Source organism: Diceros bicornis, chromosome 4 (assembly GCF_020826845.1).
Source record: "Diceros bicornis minor isolate mBicDic1 chromosome 4, mDicBic1.mat.cur, whole genome shotgun sequence".
Lineage (NCBI taxonomy): Eukaryota > Metazoa > Chordata > Mammalia > Perissodactyla > Rhinocerotidae > Diceros > Diceros bicornis.
In genome coordinates, this window is record NC_080743.1 from 63,416,509 (window position 1) to 63,443,758 (window position 27,250).

General features: G+C 35.4%; 2 protein-coding genes and 1 pseudogene across 2 annotated transcripts; all 3 read right to left on the reverse strand.

The window, feature by feature from the left end:
• Nucleotides 1–5,274: 5,274 nt before the first annotated feature.
• On the reverse strand, nt 5,275–6,232 carry LOC131403357 (olfactory receptor 6K3-like; annotated as a pseudogene).
• Nucleotides 6,233–13,724: 7,492 nt separating this feature from the next.
• LOC131401456 (olfactory receptor 6K3-like) lies at nt 13,725–17,574 on the reverse strand. Its single transcript, XM_058536797.1, has 4 exons — nt 17,489–17,574; nt 17,194–17,203; nt 14,673–14,723; nt 13,725–14,615 (listed from the first exon to the last, which is right to left on the reverse strand). The coding sequence occupies exons 1-4, from the start codon at nt 17,572–17,574 to the stop codon at nt 13,725–13,727; spliced, it is 1,038 nt and encodes a 345-aa protein (XP_058392780.1).
• A 7,185-nt stretch (nt 17,575–24,759) lies between these two features.
• Nucleotides 24,760–25,966, reverse strand: LOC131403365 (olfactory receptor 6K3-like). The gene has a single exon (XM_058537643.1). The coding sequence runs from the start codon at nt 25,955–25,957 to the stop codon at nt 25,007–25,009; it is 951 nt and encodes a 316-aa protein (XP_058393626.1). The 5' UTR covers nt 25,958–25,966; the 3' UTR covers nt 24,760–25,006.
• Nucleotides 25,967–27,250: the final 1,284 nt, after the last annotated feature.

The following is a 27,250-nucleotide window of genomic DNA, read 5'->3' on the forward strand; positions in this document are numbered from 1 at the left end:
AAAAAGAGGAAGATTGGCATGGATGTTAGCTCAGGGCTGATCTTCCTCACAAATAAAAAAAATTAAAAAAAAAGTGAAAAAAAAAAAAAACAATGCCATTTGGAAAAGTGTGCCAGTACTGAAGAAGAAGATGGAAGAGTGCTGAATTTTTTCTTCCACCAACATACACAGTGTTCTCCTTCAAATTATTCCTATAGATTCTGCTGAACTTTCACCACAATATATATTGAAGATTGGTATGTGCTTCTTGTATAGCACTTCCTTCCACTCATTCTTTCTTAACTTTATAATTTTCTTCTCACTTCTTGGCCATGAAGAAACAGCTCCAGAAACTTTATGACCATATAAATTTGTGTCAAAAATGGAATTCTTCTGTGTATGGGAAAACTTATTATCATAAAACAGTATTTGTTCCAATGTAATATAAATATTTTGCCATTGAAAAGCAAACTCAATGAAGTTTGTTTGTTTGTGGTAGGATGAGTAACTATGAAAAATAATTTTAAAGTTTACGTGACAGAGTAAATATCTGAATATAGCCATAAAAATGTGGAAAATGAAGACTACTGAGAGAAATTTTTAACTGCTAGATATTGAAACTTACCATAAAACTACAATCATCCATTCAATATACTGTAAGGACATGCATTGGTCAATAAATTAGAGGATCAGATAGCTAGTCCAGAAACAAATAGGGGAAAAAAATGAAAGATATCTCATATGAAAAAGATGGTATTTTGTCACTGGGGAAGATGATTTAATTTGAGATCTGGCATAAGCATATCCATCAAAAATGAAATAATGTTAAATCCTTACTTCAGACCATATCCAAAAATTCCTTCCAAAAGATTAAAGAACAAAGAGAAGGAACAAAAAATTTAAGGATATACATATGGGATATTATATATATATAATGGGGAAGAATATCTAAATCAATACAAAGATATAAAACTATAAAGAAAAAGATGGAGATAGCTGGCTAACTAAAATTTAGAAGATAGCATCCCTCTCCAATGGAAATATAATTGTGCTCTTTTGAAAAAAATATTTAATTATACATAATTCATGTACAAAAAGTGTACAAATTATAAATATATATCTCAGGGACTTTTTACTCTGTGGACATACCTGTTTAAGAGCTAAACAAATCAGGTATCTTATTTTATCACTTATATACAGTTTGTTAACTATCTTTCAAACCTTCACTATGAGGGAGGATTTCTTTGTTGCTCAGTTTAATTCTACCAATTTTTATCTTACAAATCTTAAGCCTATATCGTTTGAAACATACAAAGTTAAAATTTGTTATGTCTCCTTTGTGAATTGACATTTTGTTTGTCTCCAATAACGTTTGCTTTAAGTATACTTTATTCTGATATTAGTATAGTTATATCACATTATTTAATATTTGCATGACATAACTTTTTTCATCTTTTACTTTCAACATTTTTGTATCTATATATTCAAAGTATGTATCTTATGAGTAGCACATAGATATTTTTTAATCAAGCCTAACAATCTATCTTTTAATTAGACTAGTTAGTTCAGTTACTTTAAATGAAATATATATCTGTACATGTACATTACATTTAAATTAAATATTTATTTATTTTAAAGTATATATGTAATAATTTAAAAATATATAATACATATAAATGTTATATATAACACACACACATACTTATCTACTGTATGTACTTTTTGTGTCTTCTATTTGCCTACACATAATAATCCCAAGTTAAAGTCCATGCCTGATAACTCAATATCTGAATCTCATAATTCTCTTTCTCCTGTTCACTTACAGTTTTTTGGTCTTGTCTCCATGTTTTCCAGGTAATTTTTAAACAGAACACCATAAATTGTTTATGGAAAATTATAGAAATAACTGAGGCTATGGATCATGTTATTTTGCTCAATGAGGATTGACTTTTGATTCTGGCAAGCAGTCACGCATGTTAACTTAACCACCATGGATTTAGCTGATTGAGAGATAAGCTTCAATATTTTTAAAGGCTAGTCCGTTTCTACGTAGTCTTTCAGCAAGAAAGGAGCCTTTACAGAGTCCCTACTGATAGTCTGGTGACTTATAAAGTCTTTGACCTTTTTTATGGTTACTACTCCTCTACGCAGTACTCTGTGCCTTGCTGCACTTGTTTAGACCCTCAACCTCCTGAACCTCAACTTTAGTGGAGTTTCTCCACTGATCAACTTTGCCTTCATCTAAATTTTCACTTAATGTTTGGAAAACATCTGAATAAAAATGTATTTGCTGAATATCAAATTCTACTGTGTTTCTCTTCTTTCAAGGATCTTGGCCCTGAAGTACCTCAGTGTTGATATCTGTCCAATACCTCTAAGTAGTTTTTCTGTTTGTTTTATCCAGCTTCCTTGTTATTTCTAGTGAAAGGTTAGGTCTAATACAAGCTATTCCATTTTAGTTAGAAACAGAAATGATTTTTTGTCTGGCTGTGTTTTAAGATATTTCTTCTATTATAATCCGTAGAATATTTAGAGTCTGCCCAGTCTATGATACTCTCTCTTTCTGGAATTTCAATTTCATTAATATTGCATTTCTAGGATTTCTCCATGTCATCAATCTTGCAGGACACTTTATCTTTTTCTCCTTTGAATTTTATGATATTTTCTCAATTCAAAATTTTAAATCCCTAGTTTAGTTTTCTAGAGTGTTCAATTTTCTCTTTACTTCTTCCATTGCATTTTTATATTTTATAATTATTTTTTATTTATCACTAACCTTACTGCCACAAAATACATTTCATCCATTAAAAGTCCTCTATAATTTCATTATAGATTTAAATTTAGAATATTTAAAATTATTTTTTGTGATTCTTTCTTAGGTAAAATATTTGCTGTTATTAACAGAATATGCTCACTTTTCAACTGCATTAACCTCTACCCAACTGTTGCAACATATACCTGAAAATGCAGACATCAATGTAGAGTTGTCTTTTATACACACACGTGCACACACAAATCTCAAAATGGCACACGCTAAATATACACAGAAATACATACACAGTGTTGGGGGGTGGGATAAGGGACATGTGTACCTTCAAAACAAGCAAACAAAATATATAGTCATTAAAAACTGATAGGTGACATTTCGAAAATCATTTTTTTCCCAATTAGTCAAGAAACAGACTGAGTTGCACATTTCAGTCTCCTGCGGTAGAGGTCACATGAGTTTTATGTTATGTAGAATGTATCATATTTTATGAATTTTCAATCTGAAGTTTTCTCATTAGAAGTATAGTATATTTTGGAGGCTGGTGCACCAAGAGGGGGCATGGAAGATCCACAGCCCACCCCACCACCATACCTTGCTCTATGCGTCTTTTCCATTGGGTTATTATTACTTTGTATTCTTTGTAATAAATTTGTAGATGAAGAAATGCAAAAGTGTCCCAAGGCTTGTGACCAGTGAAAAAATATTTGAAAAGGGCAGCCAAGTGCATATTTTCTCCTGATCAAGAAAATCATCCATCTAAATTATCAGTAAAATATAGTGAACTCATTGCCTTAGAATATAATGAGTCTCTCCCAAATGGTGATGAAGGAAGGAAGAAAAGTAGATTTGCTTTGTTTTAAAGATCTAAAACAAATGGGGCGAAGCCCAGCACTGTTGTCCTTTGGCTGCAAAGGCAATAAGCAATAAAGACCAGCATAGCATAGCATATACCTTATCTAGGGCTCAGACAGTGGTAATTGAATATACTCGTGACAACAACACTGATATTTCCTCCGTCTAACTACAGAATTTGGTAAATTAGAATACTTTGTAAAACCAAATTCATATTAACTGCCATTATGTGAGACATGTTTATTTTTAACCATTGAAAATAATCAGGAAAGATTTTTTTCCTTAAAGTTTCTCTTGAGCGTAGTACTGTAACAGAAATTTAATGCTAAGAAACATTTCATATGTTCCTTTGAATATGCGATTTAATCTAGATTATCTATGTTTCTCCCATGATAACTAAACTATTTTTAGTATCAGCAGCATTTGGCAAGTTTATTTTTCAGATATAATCTGTGGTTCATTTGTTCACTGTTTCTAGAAATAAAATAATTTCTAGGAGAAAAAGCATAAATTAACAAGAAAGGAGAGTAAATTAATTTGCTCTTAGAAAAAGAAATGCTTAATTAATTTGTCTGTATTTGTCCTTATCCGGAGGTTAGGAAATCTAGAGACATAAAGTGTTGAATGGCAACAGTGCCCCCTTTTTGTAACCTAGCAGACTAGCCTTAATTGTGGGCTTGAATCCTAAAGAGAGTTGCCACAATGTAACTCAAGTACATGCTTTGTTGGCAAATGGGCACCAATGACAGTGGTGTGGGGGGACATATTTGCACAGTCTGTTTATTCTTTAATTCCAATAAAATCATTGCTTTCAGAAGGAAGAAAAAGTTTCTGCTCCCCATCCCATTACAGCATAGCTTGATGAGCGATGCGTAGGTCCTCACCCGGGATCTGAACTCCAGGCCGCCGAAGCAGAGTGCCCAAACTTAACCACTACACCACTAGGCAAGCCCCTCAATCAGATGTTTTTTAAAACTGCCATTCAACAGATGCCAACACTTTTGACTATAAGTGCTAAAGAAAATGACGATGCTTAGTCCTGGAAAGGCAAGCAATAACTAAAATTCTTATCTGTGCATATCTATGTGTACCAAATTGTATTACTGTAAGTAGTTTTCTACATTGTAGTTTTCCTATGAACATGTCTGGCAATATTAATAACTTAGTCTTACTAAATATATATGCTTAATATTCTAATGAAGAGTTAATTATATAACTAAAAATAAAAGTATAATTTACTTAAGTATTATTTTGATTTTTTCTTAGATATCTGCTTCTGGACAAACCTAATCAAGTAATCTGTGATCGGTAATTAAATAGAAAATTTTCCCAAGATCTATAACCTGAATGGAGACACAATACCTTGAAGCACATGGCCAGCTTCTGAAGTGCAATTCTAACCTTCTAAAGTGGTAAGCAATTTTTCTTTAATTACAACTTTTCAGAAGAAAGAAAGCAAAATGTTGAAGCTTGTAATTAGAGTTCTTGATTATATACACCTCAAGTTTCATAACGATGACACAGAGTATAGATATGTTTTCCTAGATACAGGGAAAATAATCAGGGTAACAGACAGAAGGTTCAGTGTGACAAAGAACTAGGTATAGAGTGATTTCATGTTTTAATCTGTTAGAGAAACATTAAAGCAAGGGAAGGGAACCTGTGTCTCAGAATTAACCTCCAGACATGTTCAACTCTTTTTGAAGACAGAAGCGTTTCCTAATCGCATTCTTCATGTCCTTGTTTCTCAGACTATAAATGATGGGATTGAAGAACAGGGCAAGGACAGTAAACATCAGTGCAATGGCTGTGTCCAAAACCATGGGTAAGTGGCATTGAAACACAAGTACATGAGATACACACTGCCAAAGAATATCAGGAAGACTGTGAAATGGCCTGCACAGGTAGAAAAAGCCTTTTGCCAACCCTCTACAGAGGGAATCCTCAGGATTACAGTGACGATTTTTATATAGGACAAAGCAATGATTAGGACTGTAATGATGATGGCCACAGCATGGATCACATCCTCAATCAGGATCATGGATGTGTCCTTACAGGCCAGGCTCAGCACAGGGACCAAGGCACAGAAGATCTGATGGATTTGGTTGGGCCCACAGAAAGGCAGTGTGGAAATCATTACAATCTCAGGAAGCAGGATGAGGAAGCCAAAGATGCAAGAGCCTGCAGAAAGCTGAACGCACAGCCATGGGGTCATGATCATTTGACAGCGAAGAGAATTGCAGATGGCAACATATCTTCAATAGCCATGGTGATCAGCAAGATCCCCTCTGAATTCCCAAGTGGATGGAAGAAATACATCTGCCAGAGGCAGCCAGTCATGGAGATCATCTTCTTTTCACTGATGAGGTTGGAGAGCATCTTGGGAATGGTGGCTGTGGTGTATCAAATCTCCACAAAAGAAAAGATACTGATGAACTTATACATGGGATTGTGGAGATGGGTGTCCGGCCTTACAGCAAAGAAGATCAATAGATTCACAATGACAATAAAAGTATAGATGAAAAGTAAAGGAAAGTACAGGAGACTACCATCCTGGATCTGAGGAAAGCCAGTGAAGATAAATTCAGTCACTGCTGATAGGTTCCCACTCTCCATATCCTCAGCAGAGCTACCTGTGAGTGAAGGAAAGGACACACACTGGCTCACAAGGAGATGGAGAAGAAAAGAAGATGTACAGCTAAATAACTTGAATGAATAACAAGGAATAACTTCAAAGTTTTATTTTTTTCCTAATTTCACACTATTGTCCATGTTGACCAATATTTGATATTTTTTTCTCTCCTACTCCTCCAGAGGCACAATCTCAGAAATAGGTGTCTCCAAATGTTTTTAATGGTACATAAATTAATTGAAATTATTTTTAGCTTAACCTCTAATGTATTTGCATTTATAAGTTATACACATTATATTATGACATAATAATTCAAAATATATTATATAATAAATTTTAAAAGTAAGAAGCATGAATAAAAATGAACATAATAGAATTTATATTATTTTCCCTTCCCACCTAATTGGACCATCTTGCACATTCCTCTTTGGAGATCTCTGTTCTAGGGGATTAGAATGTAGACCTGGAGTCGACATTGAAATCCCAATTAAGCGTATTATTACCTGTGTGTATTTTGGCAAATTACTTAATCTTTCAGTTTCAGTACTCATTTGCAAAATGAGATTAAAAATAGTACCTATCTAATACGGATGCTGTAGGATTAAGTGAATACCTGCAAAGGATTTAAACATTGCCTAACTGGCAACTTCTTGAAAGGATAATCAAGTCTAATTCAGCACACCTCTCATTCTCCTGTAACATTTGCTGTGTGCTTCTTATCCTGCTGTTCCACGGAAGCTCTCCTGACCAAGTTAAGCAATGCCCTGCCTCCTGATTACTGATGGAAACTGTTCAGTCCTCTCTGGCACTAATCACAGTTATTACCCCTACTTGAGGCTTTCCTCCTCTGTTCTTTGATTCCATTCTCAATAGGTGTGACTCCCAGTGGCACTCAGAGGTAGTTCTGGCTTTGGCTTTTTATTTCACTTATTTTTATTCATACTCTGATCCTTACTCTTATTTTCCCTCTTCTGTCTTGTATTATCTTGACTGCTTTTCTTAAACTCTTCCCCAAGTGCTTATGACCCCCAGGTTCCCATCATCCACTCCAACCTCTGTAATTCCATATGCTCCCTTGGTGACCTCATCCACTTACAAGATTTCAACTATCACTACTTCCAAATATTTTTCTCCAGCCAAACTCTCTTTCATAAGCTCCAAACCAACATATCTGACTCTGAACTCTCTCTAGCTTCACCTCCTGGCATTTCCCAACTCCACTCTGCTTGCAATCCCGATGTTCACGCTGCTTTGTGAAATCAGGATAGCCTTCTGTGTGTGTCACTTCCTCTGACTGGAAGGTAGCATACCTCCCCCTCCTCTTCTCACACAAAAACAATATATAATACTGGTTAAAAGTCTGGATGCCAGAACCAAATTGACAGCATTTAAATGTTCTTCGTCACTTACAAACCCTGTAATTTACCTCAAGTTGCTTAGCATTTCTATGGCTTTAATTCCTCATTTGTAAGATGGGGAAAATATTAATACTAGCTCATAAAGTTCTGAGAATGGATAAATACTTTATTATAACAATAATAGCATATTATAGTATGGTAATGTATTGAATCAGTTACTGTGGCAAGCACTGTCCCACGCCCAGGCATATATTTCTCATCTAATGCTCACAATGTTCTAATGAGATAAAATTATTATCTCCAGTTTATATATGAGAAAACTTAGGCACAGACAGATTAAACACTTTGCCCAGGAATTCTCAGCTGACAAAGGACAAAATCAGAATTTAAATCCATGCACTGTATCTCTAATGATGTGCTCTAACCCACAGACACTTGACTGCCTCTACCAATATGTGTAAATATATTTTAAATGCTTAGAGTAGTGTCAGCAATAAAGTAAACACCATAAAATATTGGGCATTATTACTTTGGAGTTTCTGTATTGTATTTATCATGTTGCATAATAATCATCAACCTACTTGTTTTACCTTCTCCAGACTGAGTTCCTCTTTTAGGGTAGTAAATGTCTTTTATCTCCCAAAGCAACTAGAATGGGGTTGGCATATAAAACATGGTTGGTGTCAAGTAAATTAACTTGGAATCAAGCCACCAGGTGCAATTATAATTAAACCCACAAGATAGCCATGGATAAGCAAGGAAAGTAAACTGGAGACTGTTTGGAAAGGGAAGTATCACAATGCAGTTTTGATGAGAGTCCTAATCATGTCTGGACAAAATGATCTCTCGAAAGATGGCATCATAAATGGGGTATCTTGTTTCATATAAACCTATGCCCAGCACCCCAGTAGGTAGAATTTCTTCCTAAACTTGCCATTACTTCCCACCAACATTTGAAGCTTCTACACTCATTCATAACGCAGTCTTCAAGTTATGAGATTATTACTCCTACGCATGGTGAATGAATTTCTTCTCTTCAAGCCTTAGTCCTCTGCACTCACCTCTACCAAAGACCACAGGGACTCCTCTGTCTGTCTGGGTCTCTGCATCCTTGATATCCTTTCAGCCCCTCCAAAAGGGTATTTATAGTTATCTTCACAGGCATCCCAGGGAATAGCAGGAAGGGGAAGTAGGCTCCATAGGGCATTCCTCCCCTACACAATAGTGGACAGCATCACTTTTTGTTATGGCATTAATTAGCAGAAAGATCCCCACTGTACTCTCTTCTCATTAGATTTCGGGATCAAAGTTGTCAGCAAATATATTTTCCTGGTGTACTCATCTTCATAAACATTGTAAGCTACTTTCTCCAACACTATGATCATTGCCTCAGCTGTGCGTGTGTCTACCAGGGCACCATACAAAGAACAGTTTTGTCATGGTCCCGCTCTTCGTACGTGAATATACAGTTGGGAAAAGTCTTGAAAGAAATATAGTGACACCAGAAAAGCATCTTGAAAAAATATTTAATAGAAAATAACACCATTTCATAATAAATATGTCATTGAGATTTTGTGCCAATATTGAAATTAGGGAACAATGCCATTTTTTTTTCCTCATGCAACAAATTCATGTGGCTCTCTCCTACCCTAAACAATTCACATTGGTCCTGTTGAATTCTCTATTGACAGTCAATATCTCACCTTTTATCACAGGATTATTCTGTACTCCATGTGCTCAACCCACTGCTCTGTTGAAAATTCAAAGTTTTTGTTTTTGCCCCAAACCTAGTTGATTTTATCATATAATCTGCTCGGAAATATCTATCAGATTTTGGGATGGAAAGACATACCATACTTTCCTTCTCTCTGAGTTTTGTCTAACATTTCTTCCTATGACTTGGGGCCTATTTTCCTTGTATGACTTCTTATAATATTTTTTTCTTGAAATTCAAAAATTTCAAATGGCAAAATTGTATTTCTAATAATTTAACACAGCATCAAACAGTCTCTCTCTCTCTTCTTTTAACAGTTTTATTGAGGTATAATGTGTATACAAAGAACTGCACATATTTAACATGTACAATTTGATGTTTTTCAACATAGGCAAACATCCATGATACCATCACCACAAACAAGGTAATAGACGTACGCAACACCTCCCAGAGTTTCCTTGCATCCTGTTTTTGTGTGTGTGTGTGGCTTGTTTGTTTTTTGTTTTTTGTGTATGTTAAGAACACTTAACATGAGATCTACACTCAACAAATTTTGAAACGACAATGCCATATTCTTAACTATAAGTGCTGTGTTGTACAGCAGATCTCTAGAACTTATTCATCTATCATGACTGAAACTTTATACTCATTGAACAACAACTCCTCATTTCCCCCATCCCTCAGCCCCTGGCAACCATAATTGTGTTCTCTGTCTTTATTATTTTGACTATTTCAGATAGCTCATATAAGTGGAATCATGCAATATTTGTCCTTCTGTGACTGGCTTGTTTCACTTAGCATATTGTCTTCCAAGCTCATCTATGTTGTTGCAAATGGCAGAACTTCCTTCTTTTCAAAGGCTGAATAATATCCCACTGTATGAGTATACCACATTTTCTTTACAAACTCATCTCACAATGGACATTTGGGTTGTTTACATATGTTGCCTGTTGTGAATAGTGCCACAGTGAACACGAGAATGCAGATATCTCTTTGAGATCCTGACTCCAATTCATTCAGGTATACACTCCGAATTGGGATTGCTGGATCATATTGGTAGTTCTCTATTTTTTGAGGAATTTCCATACTGTTTCCATAACAGCTGCACCATTTTGCCTTCCCACCAAAAGTGTACAAGGGTTGCAATTTCTCCACAACCTCACTAACACATCTTAACTTCTGTTTTTTGGTAATAGCCATCATAATAGGTGTGAGACGATATCTCATTGTAGTTTTGATTTGCATTTCCACGATGATTAGTGATTTTGAGCTTCTTTTTGTACATCTGTTGGCTCATTGTGCGCTTCCTTTGGAAAAATGTCTGTTCAAACCCTTTGTCCATTTTTTAATGGGGTTATTTTTTTTTTTCTGCTGTGGAATTGTAGGAGTTCCTTGCATGTTTTGGAAATGAACCCTTTATCAGATATAGAGTTTGCAAATATTTTCTCCCATTCTGTAGGTTACCCTTTCATTCTGTTGACTGTTTCCTTTGCTGTGAAGAAGTTTTTAGTTTGATGTAGTCCCGTTTGTCTATTCCTGTTTTTATTGCCCGTGCTTTTTGTGTCACATTCAAGATGTCATTGCCAAGACCAAAGTTAAGAAGGGAGCTTTTCCTCTTTGTTTTCTTCTAGAAATTTTACAGTTTCAGATCTTAAGTTCTTCAATCTTTTTGATCTGATGATTCAAGTATTTTTAAACTCAGGAATATTTTCCTTCAATTTCAATTATTATTTTTTCTCTGTCGGCTTTGTTTCTTTCTTTCTGGAATTCCTATAATCACATATATGGTCTGTAGAACATATGAATATATTCCCTATATACTTCTTTCTTTCTTTGTGTTTAATCTTTAGCTCTTCATGTGGTTCCTTTAGGTTTTGACATATTTTCTCCAGGCAGTCTTCTAAGTCATTATTTTCATTTTCTGCAATATTCAATTATTCTTCAATGTTTCCTTTATATTTTTGCCAGTACTTTTTACTAATAGATAGTATCTTCACAATCTCATTGAAAGTTTAAATAAGAAATATTTTAACTCTTTTTTGTGTGTGAGGAAGATCAGCCTTGTGCTAACATCTGCCAATCCTCCCCATTTTTTGCTAAGGAAGACTGGCCCTAGGCTAACATCTGTGCCTAGCCTCCTCCACTCCATAAGAGAGGCCACCACAGCATGGCCTGACAAAGCGGTGTGTCAGTGTGCACCCAGGAACCGAACTAGCGGACCCCGGGCCGCCGCAGTGGAGCACGTGCACTTAACCGCTTGCACCACCAGGCAGTCCCCTTAATTCTTTTTTTAAGTTAGCTTTAGTTTGCTTCATGAAAGAGCATTTGCTTTCAATCCCCAAATCTCTCTGTCTCTATCTCTGTCTCTCTTTATTTATAGTAATCCTTCAAGTAATTATTGGGCTATGCATGTAATAGTTAATGGTCTTAAAATATACAGTGTAGTTGAAGACTAAAGTGATTTTTTTAAAAAGGCAATCTGCCCGCCTGTGTGTGTGTGTATGTGTGTGTGTGTGTGACTACATATAGGGACATAAAAACTTACTAGAGAAGAATGAGTCAAAGATCTAATTGCACATAGCAAATATGGAAGCACCTGCCATGAAGTCTAATATCAGCTATGGATGATTGCTGTTGTGCCAAGAAGTGACACTTTTCTGTTTTTGTTTTAGCATCCTCAGTTTAACTGGGTATTTCATCACTTCTCTAGCTTGCGTATTTCAGATTTACTTTTCACGCATTTCTCTGAACACAGCTCGAGGGACAGTTCTGCTGTGATTCTAGTTGATTCCATTCCCTCTACCCTGAGTTCCCAAGTGGACTATGGTTCTCAGCATCTGCTTTTCAAGCTTTGATCATTTTTTCCATAGGTTATGTATAGAATTCCATCCATTTAATTCCCAGGTTCTTTCCTAGTATTTCCTTGTCCAATAGCTAGCAGATAAGTGTTGTCTTCAGTTGGATATCATATGCACTCATACTTGAAGAAACAATTTGAGTTTGGCAATCAACTGAGGGCACTCTTTTTTCTTCCCAGTACTTATAATATTTTGGTTTTATTTTATTTTGTTTTTTCTTTGTTCTGATGTTACTGCTAGGTTTTAAATATACATCTTGGATTGTTGCTGGACTACCCATTGGACAGACTTAACCGGTGTTTTAGATACTTTAGCTGATCAGATGCATTATTATTTATTTTTTCTTGAAAAGAATGTGATATATGGTATTTCAGGGTGTTAAAATAGCCATCATGAATGTCCTTGGGTAACCTTATGTATATTTTAACCTTTATTATTATATCCTAACACTTTTCAGTGCCTAGGACATGTAACAGTTTATCTAGTCCGGACTTTACTTCTACAGAATTTTTGGTGGAAGAAAATCTAAAAATGTAGGTTTAAACTGTTATCTTAGTAGAGAAATCTAAACTTGCATTTTAGAAAATTAATTTCTGGTGGCAATGCAGAGAACATATTTCAAAAAGAACAAAAATGAAAGCAAGAGTAATAGCTCAGAAAGGTATATATCTACATCTATCTCTATCAGCTACCTATCATCTATCCACCCATCTAAATATCACTTCAGAATGTGTTTGAAACAACTTTCAACCAAATAGTTTAATTCAATCAAATTGAACAAATTCCACCAAAACAGTCAAAGTGAAATGAAGGTTGAACTATACTTGGACCCAGAAATAACAGTAACAAAAACATTACAAATAGTAATCATAACTAAGTATTCCTAAGTATGAGTTTTTATTTTTAATATATCACTCTTTATTGTAGCCTTCTTTAAACCATCTGTAACAAATGCTAGCAATTAGTGACAAAGAAATTTAACAGCTAACATTTTTGCACTACCTTTACGTTAGACACTAATTTAAGTACTTATATAGAGTAACTCACTTAATTTTCATAAAAACCATACGAAGTTCTGCTTTTAAAATATATTACTCTTACACCCCTTTCATGGATGATAAAACTAAGATGCAGAGAGATTAATTAATAACTCCTTCAAGGTCACAAAGCTAGTATGTGGTACCAGTGAAATATAAACCTTAACCTGTTCAACAGATGTTATGCTCCTAACCACTATATTTTACAATCCATTGTTGTTACTAATGCTGATAGAATAATAATAATAATTATATAATGACAATAAAACTAATGTTCATAAAGTATATTTTAATGGTTTAAACATTATATTTCCTTTCCATTATTTATCTATCTGTGCAAGTCTAAAAAGGTAGTCCATAATATCTTAACTGAACATGTATAAATAGAATAAACATGTGCATGGGAAGAAGAACTGAAAAACTAAACAGAAAATATCAGTGTGGCAATGAAAGAGTTATATGTTAATTTTATGGTTGAGCGTGTTAGATTAACATCCAAAGTGAGAGGTGCCTATGAGTTAGCATTAACTTGCAAATGCATTAAACACCTTCTGAAGGCAGAGAAGCTTCTTAATTGCGATCCTCATATCTTTATTTCTCAAGCTATAGATGATAGGATTGAAAAAGGGAGCAAGAACTGCAAACATCAGTGCAATGACTGTATCCAAAATCAGCGGGAAAGTGGCAGAGAAACGCAGGTACATGAGGGATACGCTGCCATAGAACATCAGAAAGACACCAAGATGAGATGCACAGGTAGAAAAGGCCTTCTGGCGGCCTTCAACAGAGGGAATCCTCAGGATCACAGTGATGATTCTGATATAAGAGATGGCAATAATCAGGACAGAGAAGATGATGGCAATTGCATGGATCACATCCTCAATCAGAATCATGGATGTGTCTGTACAGGCCAAGCGCAGCACAGGTTCAAAGTCACAGAAGATCTGATGGATTTGGTTGGGGCCACAGAAGGGCAGTGTGGAAATCCATGCAATCTCTGGGAGCAACACAAGAAAGCCAAAGATGCAGGAGCCTGCAGAGAGCTGAGCACACAGCTGGGGGGTCATAATAGTTGGATAGCGAAGAGGGTTACAGATGGCAACATACCTGTCAACGGCCATGGTGGTCAACAAAATCCCCTCCGAATTTCCCAGTGAATGAAAGAAGTACATCTGCAAGAGGCAGCCGATTACGGAGATGGTCCTTTTTTTACTGATGAGATTGGAGAGCATCTTGGGAATTGTGGCTGTGGTGTACCAGACCTCCAAAAATGAGAAAATGCTAATGAAATTATACATGGGATTGTGGAGATGAGTATTCATCCTGACGGCAAAAAATACAATGAGATTCCCAATAACAATGAATATGTAGATGATGAACAAGGGAATGAAGAAAAGGAAGCTACCATCTTCAAACTGGGGGAATCCAGAGAAGAGAAACTCTGTCACCGTAGAAGTTTGATTACTTTTCGCCGTGATCTCAGCGGCCTTAATTGTCATGGGTAAAAAGACACAGCTCAATCCCTAGATGAAATGTAAAGAGTCAGATCGATTGGTTCATATAAGAGTCAAAGGAAGAAATGCTTTAGGTAGATGATTTACCTCTATCATTCTTGAATTCATTAAACAGTCATTTACTACCTACTAAGTGCCAAGGACAACTGTAGGTTTGTTGAATTCAGGAGTGAGGAAAACATCTCTACTTTCATGAAACTTATATGCTAATGAAGGAGACAAACAATAAGCAAATAAGACATTAATAATGTCATGTTTATAAGCTATATTAGCTAAAATAAACTAGGATATTAGAGGTCTAATAATAATCACCTTTTATAAGAATTCACAAAATCATTTTGAATTACACAACAGATAAATTTTCAAACGGTTCTTGGCTATAGATTAGACAATCAAAACTTTTAGTATTTTTCCTCTCTATATAGTTATTGTAAAGTTGTATTCTGCATTTTCTGGAACATCCCCAGTTTCAAGTACTCTGTGGTTAGAGAAGAGGGTAAAATTTTCAGGCACAAATATCAAGATGAAGTCTTGATAGGAAACTCCATCCCCAGCAGCAGAAAAAATAAAGCTAGCAGAAATTGGCCAGCAGAGAAAGAAGGAACCTGTAAGAAACTGAGCAGTAGAAGATTTTAGAAGTAGGTGAGCCCAGAGTGTGAGCTATGAGTTCTCTAATTAGAATCTGGCTCTTGAAATCTTTTTAACCAGGATCCTAAAGTGTCAGTCCATCAGAGATATTGAAAATAAGAAGAGATTATTAACAAATACCTAAGTCTCTCTTACACATTGTTTATATTTTGGCAAAGACCATCCAGAAATGAGAAGGTAAGAGACAAAATGTGCAATTCCAGCACAATTTAGGGCTCTTGCTACCACGTCCCTTGAAAATAGCATGAAGTATGAAGATGTCTCTAGAAGCAGTGCAAGGAAACTCATCAGGTGCACTCAGGGATTATCCTTAGGCAATTCAGAAACCTGGCCTAACAGAGAGATAGAAAATCAATCAAGGAGAAATACTTAGAACACAAAGGAAGTTTGAAAGATAAGTTCTCTTTTGGGATAATGTGGAGCCACTTAAAAATGAACTCCTTATACAATTAAATTGGAACATTTTATTATGATGTGTGCCAGTATTCCCACATTAAGACAGCAAAATATTTCCCCTGAGCTAATACTATTTTAAAAATTACTTATAAGCAAAATTAATGTAAAACTTCTTATAGTTTTATTGAAGAATGGCATTTGAAATTCCAAATTAAAACGAGACATTTGAAACATAAGCGGAGCAAATGAAAAATATTTGGCTCACTTGTATATTTTTCAGAGATCTCATTACAGAACAAAATCTATATATTGAAAAAATTCTATTAAGAACTGATTTATATAGACTAAATTTGACAAATATCACGTTGGCAAGTTCTAGAATCAATTTCCCCCGAGAATTAGGACATGTTGATTGTTCTTGTACATGCAAATTCTTCAGATTTTCATAGAATAAGATTATTGTAAATGTTGTGCTACAGATATCAACTATTATTGATTTTTCTGCTCCTTATAGAACATTTGATACATGAATATGCATATATATGAACATATATATATTATATAATATGTATAATTATATAGTATATAATCTATAGATTCATTCAATGCAATGTCAACCAAAATTTCAGTAAGGTTATTGTTTTTTTTTGAGATATCAACAAGCTAATTCTAAAATATATATGAAAAGGCAAAGGAAACAGATCAGGCAAAACATTTTGAAAAAGGAGAACAAAGCTGGAAGATATGCAATTGCTGAAATGCATTTCCAGACTCACTATAAAGCTAAAGAAATCGAGACAGTGTAGTATTGTCAAAAGAATAGACACATCGATCAATGGAACCAAGTAAAGAGTATAGAAATAGACACATATATGTGGTCAAGCAATTCAATAGAGAAAGAAAAGTCTTTTTAGCACGTGATACTGGAAGAATTGGACTTAAATATGCTAAAATAAAATCTTGCATCATATACAAGAATTAACACAAAATGGATCATAGACCTAAATGTAAAACCAAAAACTATAAAATATATACAAGAAAACAAGAGAATATCTTTACAACCTTTGGTTTGACAAAAATGTATATGCTATAACACCAAAAGCACGATACATAAAAGAAAAGAAAATTAATAAATTGAACTTCATCAAAATTGAAAACTTTTGTTCTGCAAACTAAAATGTTAAGAGAATAAAAAAAAGCCATACTGAGAAAAAACATTTGCAAAACACATATCTGACAAAAGACATATCCAGAATATATGGAAACGCAAAACTCATTACTAACAACACTTCTAAAAAAAATTAACAAAGGATTTGAACAGATATTTTACCAAAGAAGATATCGATATGGCAAATTAGACCATGAAAAATATGTTTAGCATCAACATCATTGGTCATTAAGGAAGCTCAAGTTAAAACCACAAGCGATACATTACCATTACACATCTATAAGAATGATTGCAGTCTTTTAAAAAAAGAAACAAAACTCCTGAGAATACCAAGTGCTGGGAAGAATGCAGGGCAACTGGATCTGTCATATACTGTTAGTGAGAATACAAAATATTACAGCCAGTGTGGAAAAATTTCTCAATTAAATTTCAGTTGAGGTAATTTTCTGAGAATGAGAATTTTAAGGATTGAAGATTTGGGAAAAATGGCTGAAATGATTCAAGGAAAAAAAATAAGCAAATTAATATATTCAGTGCTTTCCGTGATATATTCATGGCCTACCTGAGGTTGGAGATCATGCTCTTGTTTTTCCCTTCAGTACCGTTCAGGAACCTAGATGTAGTGTCTAAAATGTCAAATGGTGGCATCGATTCAAGGCATTTGATAGAGTAAGTTAGACTTTTGTCCAAGAGAGAAAAAATCTAAAGGTAATGGCAGAAAGTGTTTGGACTTATGGATCCTGACGTTTAAGATGAATGGATAAGAATGGAAAGACAATAAGGCACTGATAATTGTGCAAAAATAGAGGTCTAGAGACTAAATATTTCAATGAAATTAAGGAGTAATTATAATAGAAATAATCTAATTAATGAGATAAAAGGAAAAGACTATATTCTTAGAGAGCAATATGTTAGAGTTTAAAATATTTAAAGTGGGGGCTGGCCCCGTGGCGCAAGCAATTAAGTGCGTGTCCTCCGCTGCGGCAGCCTGGGGTTCGCCGGTTCAGATCCCGGGCGCGCACCAATGCGCTGCTTGTTGAACTATGCTGTGGCGGCGTCCCATATAAAGTAGAGGAAGATGGGCATGGATGTTAGCTCAGGGCCAGTCTTCCTCAGAAATAGAGGAGGGTTGGCATCAGATGCTAGCTCAGGGCTGATCTTCCTCACACACACACAAAAATATTTAAAGTGGAACACTTACTATATGTCTAAAGTCTAGACATGGGAGAAAATTGATGATATGAATTCAATGTCTTTTAGTAAAAGATTTAACAAAAGTTGTTAAATGAGTCATTCCTGTGGACTTGAATGCCTCCTGATGACCCAACTAGGGCTGACAGGGGAATTCATCAAGCTAGATACCAAAGGAACAGTTTTTAGGTAACAGCAATGTAAAGAAAAAGAGAAGACTAATACAACATTTCCCCTGGAATTTTTCTCAGTCTAGAGGTACATAAGAAGTAGAAGAAAGGTAACTTTCATCAGGACAAGGTAGTGTCCTTAGAAGAGAGATCAATTTCAGTTAAGGAAGGATGTAAATAGACATCATAGGCATAGAGAAGGTTGTTTGCTTGGGGAAAAAGTGCTGCTGGGGATTCACAGGAAAGGATAGGAAGGAATAATATTAGTTGGGAGTAGTAAGAACAGAGCTATATTGGGCTGAGACTCCTGGACAAACGATAAAAGGCTATTATATTAGATAATTGCCAAATACGTCAGGATTGAGAAAGATGTCCAAGCATGATCTGGAACACTGGTTTAAACATAGTTCAATATTGGTTCAGAGACTAGCTTCCCAGGCTAAATGGTGTTTTTATTAGTAGCTTAATTAATAAGTCTTTGCTCAAACTTCCAAGTACAACATCTAAGTGAAAGCATTTTGTGCCTAAGAACAACTCAGCTCTAGGTAAATGAAATGTTGTAGTGATCCACATCTTTAGGGAAATTATCAGTAGTAACTTTGACTCATCACTCTTTCAAAACCCCATACCAAGTGCAGAAAGAGAGTAGTGCAGGCCTGGGGAAGTCACTGGAATAGACTTGCCCTTCCTGGTCTTCTGAACTCTGCAATGCTTAGAAGAGGTGAATGGAGGGACTTGGAGAAACTCAAGAAAGACTGTTAGAACCAGGGCTGCCTTGAAATTCACAGAAAGATTTAGACTGGCCCAAGACCCAAAGAGAAAGAATCAGATTGTGGTTGACATTTGACTGAAAGAGAAAGAGAAGAGATTTAAGATACATCAAAGTTTTGAATAAAGGAAGTGGACGTAAGTTCAGTACATAAGAATAGAAGAATAAGGGAATACAAGATCCCTCCTACTCTACCTTCCACCTCAAAAACACATACACATTGAGGAGTCTGGCTCCTGGCTGAAAACCTGTCTGATTTTTCATGCCTGATCATAGACAGTTACAAAGGCTTTCCCAGGAAGGCCTCCCAGGGGAAAGCTACCCTCCCCACACCAAACATGGTGTACAGCCAGTGCATTGCAGTCAAGGACTCAGGCTCCCCTGGCCAGTCATGCTCTTTGCATGGTTACATTCACTCCAGAGTCTTCATCCTAGCTGTCTTTATGTGAAGCCGGGGTCAGGCATCTCTGCTGAGGCTCCTTTTGGGGAGAAGAAGGGAAAACCTTGAAGACAATTGTCCCCACTCTGACTTAGTCTACTCCATGTCCTCCCCTCAATATGAGGGTCCATAAAATTGCTGGACCCTTTTGTTCAGGGCTTCTTCAACAGTGAAATGACCCCCATGTCTGCACTGGTCCACCTGTCCCTTGATCGGTGCTCAGTTTCATGGGGGACATATAACGAGGGTGGGGAGAGTCAACATTTTCTCTAGCTTTAGACTTTTGCTTATATTATCGCAGTGAGTGATTAAAAGCTTCATCGTTACTTTCATTTGGGCTCACTATTCCTTTAATCTGCTACTGACACCTGACTGTTCAATTCTCTCTTAACAATAAAAATGAACCCCTAACACACACACATGAAGACATTAAGGGAGAGGCAAAGAAGATTTATACTATCTCCATTTGCAAATCAGTATAGAGATGACTACTACTAATTCCTTAGAATTGAGACATTTTGGACCTCTAATGCAGTCACAGTTATTGTCTTAATTTGTTTCTGACAGCTCTATTTATTTCTCCTAAGTGACTGAGGTTAATCCTTTTAATAGAATCTGGCTGATTACGTTTTAGCAAAATCAATGTTCTACTTACAGAAATAAAAGCATATCTGTTGGAGACTGGTAGATGAGAAATGAGCTGACCCAACCCCACTTGGAGAAAGGAAGATGAGCATAAACAATTGATCTGAGAGTAGAGATTCTGTTCAATTTGAGTCAATATCCTGGAGTAAGATTTTCAGTAATAGGCTCCTCTGATATATCTGACCTCTCTTTATTCATGATCTTATTTGTTTTATATTCATTTGACTGAGAACAGAAACCAGTATGTAAAATGGTGTCCTCCTGAATCAGAATTAATTTAGAAAATCTTTGACGGTGTGAAAGCAGAGGATCAATATTTTACTAGGGGAAAAGTCTTAATTATTCAGTCCATCACACCCCAGACAAAACATAACATTATCACTGATTTTTAACCCTATAAATGTATCTCCTCCCTCTGAGCCTAATTCCATTCAGCCATTCATGCAATTTCAAATATGACCCCAAATATTGTTATTTAAGTCAACAGAAGGAGCACTAGCTAACTGTCCTTTCCTTCTACCCAGTAGGCCATTTACTTTCTCTTTGACACAGGACAACCCTGCATCTTGGACCCATGTGCATTCTCCTCTTACCTCTGGCAGAGACAATAAGGTCCCTTCCCTTTCTTGGATTTATTCAGTTTAAGTTCCTTTGGTTCATCACGAAAGATGGTTACATCTGTTTCTAAAGCCTTCTTGGGGAGATTTCTCTACCAGAGTATTTCCTCTGATGACTAGAGATAAACAGCAATTCTATTTCCCCATGGATTAATTAGTGGAAATCTCCTTTGATCTTTTCTCATTAGTTCTCCTTAGTGTTAGGAACTCCAAAAGTCTTCATAAAGTATGGGTCTCCTTTGATAGATTTACTCAAAATCAATACACATGAATACAGATTCATACGAAGTATTGCTTTCAACAGGATTAGGGATTCTTTTTTTTTTTTACTCCCCTACCTCTGAAAGGATGATGGCATTTTTTAAGACCCGTTGAGTTTCCCTGAGGAAGACACAGTAACATTGTTGACTATGTTAGAAGCAGTGCTATGAGAAGTTAATTTTGCTGAAGATACTCCTTTACCACAAATTCTAAGTATAGACCACTACCTCACTCGTTGAGCCCACACATACAGGAATAGTTCCAGTGGTTCCAATGAAGACTTTAGCATGATGTGAGAATACCAATAATCTCTATATTGCAAAGAAAATGGCAGAATCTTAACTCTCCCCTGTATCCATGTCCCCTTGCAAGGTGATTTGGCAGCAATTCCCATCAAGAGGTGGAATCTCTTTTCATCCCCTGAGTCCCCCCTGGTACTTGATTTGGCCATAGAATGCAACAGAAAATATTGTGTGCCAGTTCTGAGCCTAGTCCTCAAGAAGCTCTGTGCACTTGGGCTCTGTCTCAACACCCTAACCAGCCATCATGTGAACAACACAGACCAGCATGCTGGAAGGTGAAAGATCACGTGGAAGAGAGTATAATTGTCTTAGCTAATGTTGTCCTAGTTCATCCAGCTGTAGCCTGCCGGCTGCTTACCCTAGATACATGAGTGAACCAGGACTAGAAGAACCACCTATTTGATTCCAGCCTAAATTGCCAACCCATAAATTATGAGATAAACAAAATTTCTGTTTTAAGCCACTAGTTTTTCGGGTCGTTTGTTTTGTAGCAAAAGAAAAACGATATGGTCACTTAAATCATCTTTTCCATCTCCACCTTTGCTCCATTCCAATCTGCTATTCATACAACAATAGGAATGTTAGTCTAATATAATTTCTTACTTTAAATCTCTTCATTGTTTTCACTTGGCAGTTGGAATAAATTCCAACATCTCATAACATGACCTATAAGGTTCTGCATATTGGCTGAATCCAGCTGATTCCTTCTCAGTCTTCAAGTGTCAGTTTAAATGCTACTTCATCAAAGAAGCATTCTCTGCTCCTACTTCTAAATGGGTATACATGCTTATTAATTCTTTTGACTTTTATTGTTAAATTGCTCTAGAAAGGATTATACCATTTTGACATCCCATCTGTACTGTCAGAGTGCATATTTTTTATCATTTAAATTGTCATTATTTTTAAAAATAAAACTTGTTTTTTAATGAAGTGCAATAATTTATTATAAGTAAATTAGAAACTATAGATAAATGCAAAATTAAAAATAAAACCCATCTGTTAAATGTATATTCAAAGGTAATCAGAATTGAAGATCTAAGTTCATTTTGTTTTCAAATTGAGGGTCACAACTCATAAATGAGTGGGAAAATTAGTTCCAAAAATGTTTTTAATGAAATAGAACATGAAAAAAAGAAAAAAAAAATTGAAAAGACAAGAAGCACCACACGGAGTAAGTGTAAGTATTATTTTGTAAAAATGTTTTTTGTTATAAATGTGGATATGAACATATAAATGTATACATGTGTGTCCAATATTATGATATAAAATACATTCCTCATTGTGAATCACAGTTAACAAAGTATTTTAGTGATCCCACTTGCTCCTTATTACCCTATCTCTCTGCTTTCATTGTTAGTAAAACTCCTTGAAAGAGTTGTCTGTACCTGAAATTTCCAATTTTTCTTTGATTTTTTTCTATTAAACTACTCAAGTCAGGCTAATATTGTCCTAGTTCAGCCCTCACCACAGTGTAAGATACATAAGGGCAGGGAATTCTTTTTCAGTTGTATCATAAACACCTAAAACTGTGCTCAGCATAGCAGCCTCAGTAAATACTTGTTGCATGAATAAAGAAATGGGTCACATCATTATTTCCTTAGTGGGTTAGCATCTTTCAAAATCAGCAAGATTTTAGAGCTAACTATAGAAATATTTAATACAATTGAAACTTATTATTCATACTTTGCACTAAGGAAATTGTACATATTTAGTATTTCGTGAATTTGCATTATTAAAGGTTATTTGACCTATTAGAATACCAGATCTACCTTGTAATTCTGATTTTAAATTTGTAATTGGGCAATTAATTTATTCTTGTTTTTTTAACCAACTTTATTGAGGTAAAATTTACAGCTAATAAAATTCACACATTTAATCAAGATAGTAGTCTTATTCAAAATAGAAATCTTACCATGTTTGTCACAGTATTGAAACATTTAAAAGGATTTAGGTTTAGTCATATTAAAAAGTTTTTTGTTTTTGTGTTTTTTTTTTAGATTATAAAGGTTATTTTTAAAACCTGTGGAGGCTTTGTTTATTGACTCATAAAATTGAGGTACTTCAAAACATAACAGTGCATATTATATTTAATTATAGTTTAAAAGGATTTAATTGCCAAGTTTATAAATCAGACCAAAAATTTGTCATACACATTTAAAACTGAATGGTAAAATCTATTGGATTTATAAATGGAATACCAAGATTTTTAAGCAGAAATTCAAAGATCAAAGAACTGGGTTTCTGAATGTTTACCTCAAATAATTTTAATTTTAATTTTAATTTTATAATCAAAGAAACTTCTATATAACTTTTTTTATGCAAAAATTTTCCTCTTGGGTGTCAAAAAGTTCAATTAATGTAGGAGAGGATTTGAATTTACAAGAGTGAGAGAGAATAAAGGATAGAACTGCATCCCTGAGGCATGGGAGGGAACGGGGTCTAGAGCTGACCCAAAGTTGAAAGCTAGCTCTTTCTTCCACTTTAGCACTCCCAAATGGGTACACAGATTGATATAGCTGCCTGAACGAAGTCGATTGAGGCTTTTTTCTTGTGTCCTATACTACTGATATTTCCATTCTTGACACCTCTCTCTTCTTTTTTCATCTTTTGGCTGGCTTCCTGCTCTTTATGATGCCACAGACAATTGTCCTGTGTCCTTGGTGTTCCTTCTGCAGGAGTTGGGCAAAAACTTCTTTTTCTAGAGACAATTTACTCAGCCCCTGGAACTATTAGTGTAGTTTTGTGGGAGGAAGGTAGAGACATTTGTCCCAGAGCATAAAATGTGTGTGAACTTTTTAATGGTGAGTATAAGTTATAAGGCAGAGCAGAAGGAAGGGAGGAAAGTTCCAGAGCACAAAAGCAATAAGAACAAAGACAGTGAGGTATGAGACTGGCATGGCATTTTAATGTAACATAACACAGAACATTTTTAATAGTAGTGATAGTAATTAAAAAAAATTAACACATCAAGGTATAACTATACATCTTTACGTAATTTATGTATTTATTTTTTTGGTCCCAAGCCTATATATTTTATCTATTTAATCTTTAAATTTCCAAAAGTGTTTGTTCTGGAATTTTCAAAACAATATGAAATAAACCCCACAAAGCAGTTGATAATAAGAGCATGACACAAACATTACAAAATCAGTGACTATATGTGCCATACAATCATTGTAATATATCAGAAGAAAATTTATGGCAGGATAAAGGTCTCTGAGCTGAATGTTAGGAAGCCAGGCTTCTTGTTCAGGCTAAAACCACCTCACTGCTACATACCAAGTTAATCTCTTTGAAATAAAAAATATATATATAATACCTGATTTAATGGTATTGTGCATATAGAGTGAAAGGGTAGGTAAGGGAAATCTTTAGATGTGCAAGAAATAAATATGATTATATTTTAGCCGAGTACACTTTATTGATTCAGAGAAGATAATACCACACTATATGGGGTTACAAAGTGGAGAAAATATTCCATTATATTCTGCAAATGAAATAAAGATAGATAAATCACAGAAGATGTCCTCTATCAGATCAAATAATAGTTCTTAGTTTAGAAAATTGGAAAGAATACCCAATCAGCAGTATGAAAGCAAAACATGCACAATAATTTTAGAAACTGATTTTTTTAGCACTTTAAACTTATGGACATGGTATTTCTTTGGACAGATGTACGTGAATTCTCAGTGGCTTCCAAAGGCGTTGAATATCTTGGGAGAACACAGAACTTTCTTGATGGCATCTTTCATGTCTTTGTTCCTCAGACTGTAGATTATTGGATTGAAAAGTGGGGCAAGGACAGCAAACATCAGTGCAATGGCCTCATCCAGTAGTGGTGGGAATGTGACAGAGAAGCGCAGGTACATAAGTGTCACACTGCCAAAAAATAGCAAGAAAATAGTAATGTGGGCTGCACAAGTGGAGAATGCCTTCTGACGGCTTTCACCTGAGGGAATCCTCAGTATCACGGCGATGATTCGTATGTAGGAAAGGGTGATGACAGAGACAGAAGTCAGAATGGAAATAGCATGAATCACATCTTCAACCAGAATCATGGATGTGTCTGTGCAGGCCAAGCACAGCACAGGTTCAAAGTCATAGAAGAGTTGATGGATTTGGTTGGGACCACAGAAGGGAAGAGTAGAAATCCAAACAATCTCTGGCAGCAGCACAAGGAAGCCAAAGATGCAAGAGCCAGTGGAAAGCTGGATGCATAGTTGAGGGGTCATAATGATTGCATAGCGGAGGGGGTTGCAGATGGCAACATACCTGTCGATGGCCATAATTGTGAGGACTAGGCCTTCTGTGACCCCAAGTGAGTGGAAAAAGTACATCTGCAGAAGGCAGCCAATGAAAGAAATGGTCTTCTGTTCACTGACCAGGTTAGAGAGCATCTTGGGGATGGTCACTGTAGTGTACCAAATCTCCAGGAAGGAGAAGAGGCTGATGAAATTGTACATGGGATTATGGAGGCGTGTATCCAGCTGGACAGCAAAGAAAATCATGAAATTTCCAACAATAATGAACACATAAATAAAGAGCAAAGGAATGAAGAATAAAAGGCTGCCATTCTCAAACTGAGGGAAATTGGAGAAATAAAACTCAGTCACCATCGTCAGATTCTCGTGACCCATGTTTTCAGCTGATTCCCTTGTTGGCTGATGGAATCAAATACAACAGTTAAAATTCTCTGTGTGTTCACATAACAAATAGAAACTTCCTTTTCAAGGGGCTTAACAGCTTTAACATGAGGTTGATTAAATAAAATACACTATGTGAGTTGCTTCGCAAATTGTAAAGTGAACCTGCCTAATTTGCAAATACTTTTTAGTAATTACTATACCTATGTTATCGACTGTTTTGTGAGGCAAGCAATTTTGCTGTTTGGGCATAAAAATTGGCACAAATTCTCCTGAATGTATGGCAATTTTTATTAAGCTCTATGACACTATTTAAAGTCTGCCTTTCACTATATAACCTAATAAAAATAGTTTAAATATTAAAAATTGTGTACAAAGGTATTCTTTTTTTTTTTGAATATTTTACGTGTATTGTTTAATAATGTTCACAGCTCTTAATCTGAAATTCCAGCAATCTGAAATAATACATATAAATTAAGATCATCTTTAAAAAAATGTAAAACCCACATAAATATGGTAAGTCAACACAAGAGATAACTGGAGAAAAATACCCAATTTTTCTCAGTAATTACCTATTGAATTAAAATCTGCCAGTTACTAGATGGCTGCAAAGAGAAATGAAATAGGTCTCTGCCCTCAAGGAGCTCACAATTTACCTCAGAATGTGATGAGAGTTGACTAAGACCCATAAGGTGCTGGAGGGTCTCAGGGCCTGGGGAATCATAGAAGGAGTTCAAGAAGAGGTGGCATTGTTCGTGAGGTTGGACAGGATGTCCCCCTTGAAGTTTTTGGCAGCAGGCTGCTTTCACTATTGTACAAAGGTATTCACTGAAATATTTGTTATAATAGCAAATTAGAAACAACAGGCTTTTTTTAAGATGAAATCTTGGAGAAACAAAGTGAATTATGACAAAATGATCTCATCTGTGGATAAGAATAGGATCATTTTAAATTGGGCATCTTAAAAACTAAAGTGCAGATACCAGCTTTGCTTGGTTGGCCTCATTACTAACAACTGAGTTAAAAGAAATTGCCAAATATCATGTCGAATTTAATTTACTTTAAAATACAACAGCTTAGACCCATGTGATACATCTGTGTGTCTAAATTAATCTTAATCTGTACTCTGACAAGGGTTAGTTAATAGTCGAAGTCCACTAATCTAGAAATCACACTTTGGAAGTGATTTGGTAACATTTGAAAGACTTTGATCAGCAGTAAACATTCAGAGGCAGGTTTGGCAAGAGCTTCAAATATCCATATCTGTGTCCACACCACAAAGTTTAT

What these genes read in the sequence shown, in the direction of transcription:
- LOC131403365 (XM_058537643.1), bottom strand. Translation starts at nt 25,957, where the DNA reads ATGGGTCACGAGAATCTGACGATGGTGACTGAGTTTTATTTCTCCAAT.
- LOC131401456 (XM_058536797.1), bottom strand. Translation starts at nt 17,574, where the DNA reads ATGCCACCATTTGACATTTTAGACACTACATCTAGGTTCCTGAACGGT. An exon ending in TTAAGGCCGCTGAGATCACG is followed by an intron (nt 14,616 to 14,672) that starts GCGAAAAGTAAT and finishes GGATTCCCCCAG; the next exon opens with TTTGAAGATGGTAGCTTCCT.